Source organism: Branchiostoma floridae, chromosome 9 (assembly GCF_000003815.2).
Source record: "Branchiostoma floridae strain S238N-H82 chromosome 9, Bfl_VNyyK, whole genome shotgun sequence".
NCBI classification, from domain to species: Eukaryota; Metazoa; Chordata; class Leptocardii; order Amphioxiformes; family Branchiostomatidae; genus Branchiostoma; species Branchiostoma floridae.
Window position 1 is genome coordinate 12699420 of NC_049987.1, and position 3682 is coordinate 12703101.

At 41.2% G+C, this 3682-nt stretch overlaps 1 protein-coding gene across 1 annotated transcript in view; it reads right to left on the bottom strand.

Annotated features, from left to right (window-relative positions):
• The window catches only part of LOC118422160 (dynein heavy chain 5, axonemal-like), a 64291-nt gene that overhangs the window by 36898 nt on the left and 23711 nt on the right, over positions 1 to 3682 (bottom strand). The window contains 10 exon segments of the mRNA XM_035829677.1: positions 720 to 849; positions 1115 to 1250; positions 1477 to 1603; positions 1801 to 1888; positions 2099 to 2306; positions 2559 to 2710; positions 2931 to 3070; positions 3214 to 3303; positions 3533 to 3559; positions 3561 to 3678. Of these exon segments, the coding sequence (XP_035685570.1) occupies positions 720 to 849; positions 1115 to 1250; positions 1477 to 1603; positions 1801 to 1888; positions 2099 to 2306; positions 2559 to 2710; positions 2931 to 3070; positions 3214 to 3303; positions 3533 to 3559; positions 3561 to 3678 (1216 nt within the window).

A 3682-nucleotide genomic window follows, 5' to 3' on the forward strand; every position in this document is an offset into this window, starting at 1 on the left:
ATGCAACAGTCGTGCGTGTGTGACACAAAAAAAAGTACACTTAAAAGTGATAATGTTAGAAAGAACACTGCTTCAGGGTCTACCCTCTTTGCACGTTTTCCTTTGCGGCCTTGTAAGTTAGAGAGAAAACCTCTACCAATGGTGCTTGAGACAGCTTCAAGGGCGTTTTTCTGAAACAAATCAATGTGAGCACAACATCTTTCAAAGGCAATCAAAACATGCAATGCGGTCTGCTGTGGCCACTCACCCTGTTTTGCCTCTGTGGTACCAAGCATTAAAGCAAGAAAGCAAAAGTGCATTAGCAGGAAATATAACTATTAGCAAAGCTTTTTATTGCTGCAAGCATAATTCTTAGTTAGAGAAGCAATCTGCAATGATATCACAAACAAGTGGAACTTGCCTTACAGGCACAAGTGTAAAGATGTGTTACCGGTAATAGCTATGAGTAAAGTTGAATGTAGTTAAAATATCACAACAGGTTTTGCATCACCAAACTGTTGTGAAAAATTTTCTTGAATCATCAAGAAAATGTAAATTGTTAAGTCGGGCTTATTCTACGGTAATTCCACGTGCACATTGTTGTTTTTATCAAAGGAAACCTTCAAATCACAGTGCAAAAACTCTGATGTTTCTAACTTTTAATTTTTAGTCATCCTGGTTGCCACAGTGGCTTTACTGAAAACAGAAAGCCTGCGGCAGTTTCAGAAATATACAATTACCCTGATCTGCTGCTCCTGTTGTCGTCGGGTGTGTCCCCACACAGGAATGTCCTTAGCAACGTTCATCATGACGGCCACAGCCTTGTTCAGGCAGTTTTGGATCTCATCCAGGCTGGGCTTCAGGGCAATGCTGAATAGAAGAATTTGTATGTTGATCATTAAAAAGTCTCCTAAAACATTCATTATTCATAATGTTTTGGACTGGTATGTCACCGGGCCCCTTGAACTGGTTAGTGCATGCTTTACCTTTCTGCTATGTGTAAGCATAGAGCACAATTTGATTCATTCAGCACAGTTAAACAATAAAAGAAACCTCCCAACGTACAAGATGTACTGTATATCATCGACTTTGTGTATATCTTTGGCTCTATAATAACAAAATCTCAGCTACTTACTTAGGAATGCTCAGCACAATGTCTGCCTTGAAGAGTGGTGGCCTCTTGTCATCCCTCTTTAGCTGCGGTGATGATGCATACTTCAGACTCGGTGACTGGAGACGCTTCTTGATGCCATCCATGGTCATACGAGTGCCTAGATGGCACAGGGACAATAAGGGGTGATTCTTAAGTCTATATAGAAACTGACAGTATTTCTATTCCGTATGCTTTGAAGAGATGTAAACAAATTTTCCCGATAATCCTTATACTGATTATGACCCTATGATGTGCCAGTCCTGTATCTATACTATAAATTCACTCAAGGAAAAATGAATGCACAGTAGTGAGAACTAAGTTATTAAGTGGTCCATAATGCTTACATTTGACGAGGGCATCTGTGTTCCTCTGGCTGAAGTATGTGAGCAGGTTGAAGTACACACATGGCAGACACTCTGTACAGCGCTGGCCCTTGTGCCTCGCATCAGGGTGCGAGCAGGGGTAGTTGTCCTACACAGAATAGATTATACAGTTTCATACGTAACATTTAGATAGATGACAATCAAAGTTACCTGCTATGCTGATGTTCTCACATTAGGGTAATAAGGACACTGACATACAGTAGAACAACCCATTAGGTTTGAAGTATGTACTATCCTATAGAGGACTTTCTTTGCCTTAGATTAGAAAATGCTCCGGACTCGTACCTCCAGGTTGACCTTGTCCTTTTCCCGGAGGAAGCTCTTCAGCAGCTCAACAAGCTCTAGCACAGACGTCTCCACCAAATGGCTCTGCCTACAAATGTAAGAGATGCACAAATTGGTATCAATGTGTCACACAATGGATGGTAATCCTTGATATTTGTGGGATCTGGATTCTGACTTTTTACAAAAATGTAATCACTTCAAATTTTGGAAATCCAAACATTAGTAATCTTAAATTGGAATGTTTCAAAGGGAAGGTAGGATCGTAGGGTATATCTATAGTATCATCTCTAACACTTACGTAGACAGAGAGACTGCTGCCTTGGCACAGGTTTGTTCTGTGATCTGTAGAAACTCCTCTATAGAGATGGGCTCATCCTCAGGTAGCTCACACAGGCTGGTGGACGACATGTCGGCCAGGGAGGCGTCGATGCGGCACTCCAACATGTCTGTCACCTGCTTCACTAGCAACTCCACCTTCTCCATCACCTTGTACACCTCACCAATGTCTGTGGGATGATGAAAGAATGATGATGAATGGTTTATCACATAATTTTGTTTCCAAGATAGCAAAATGCTTTATTTATCTATTCATTAAGATTCTCCGAATACAGTGGAATGTATGGCGGAACAGGTGTTTCTTGCTAGAAGACGCCTTTTTAAAGCCGCCATCAAAATGTCATCTTCTTGTCATCTGAATTAACACTGTGAACTTGTTGCAAAATAACTGAATACACTGTGATGATAAATTTGACACTTACACTGCTTGATGTTGAGAGATGTCCAGCTGAGCATGGTCAGTCCAGGTTTGATGGCATCATCAATCTGACCAATGACTGGCTTCATCAGGGGTTGGAGGATGACATTGATGCTCTCTGTCAGTTTCTTGTAGTCAGCCAACAGCTCATTCAACCTGTGGGTCCGAGAACATCATAAAGCTCACAACTGTTTGATCTAATATCCTAGCTAAATAGAATAATGACGTACTTTGAATCTTTAAGATTCCCAGTCAGAAAAAGAATCGACATAACCGGTTTGATGTGATAATTCTGACGACTCTGACAGTAATAATTACTAAGAAATTGGCAACATGTAGGTCTGAATGCAAACGAAGTAGTACGCTGATGACTTACGCCTGCACATTGTCCTTGATCTCCTTCTCCCTCAGCACCAGTGCCTCTGCCCCGTCAGGGATTTCCAGTCCCATCTTTGCCAACTGTTTGGACTCCATGATCAGCTCCATCACGGAGGGGTCAAAGTTCACAAACAGTTCCTTTTAGTGGAGAAAAAAATGTCCAGATTAAGAAATGACTGTGCAAAAAATCTGTTGTATACAAATCAATGCCTGAAAGATACAAACTCTTTTTGAGGGGAAAGGCAAAGAGATTATTGCTATTGGAGAGATTCTTTTTGTACCTTTGTCTCTGGATGTTTGACAAAAAGTGAGGCATTGAGGCCTGTCTTTGCAGCATCAACAGCTCGGCACCATCCACGGTGATACAGCATCTGTACAGTGATAAAAACATTATACATCTCAGTAAACAACTTTCACAATGTCATTTCTAATTTCTTAGATGCTTTGTACTAATGTCAGATAGTAAGATATCAAACATAAGAAGGAAGTGGAAACTATCAGCATTCAGCAACCAACATGATCCTATCATACTACATCTAGACATTTATATAAAGCTCGTCCAAAGGCCCACTATTGAAAATTGGCATTAATCATGGGTACCTCAAACTCCATCAGCACAGCTGCAAGTCTTGTTGAAGCTGCGGACAATCTTCTTGGCATCAGGCGTCTTCATGAGATCCTCTATACTCACGCACGCGGCCCGAGTAGTTAAGCTGCCTGCCGTCTCGAAGAAAAGGGAAAGGGTTCTTT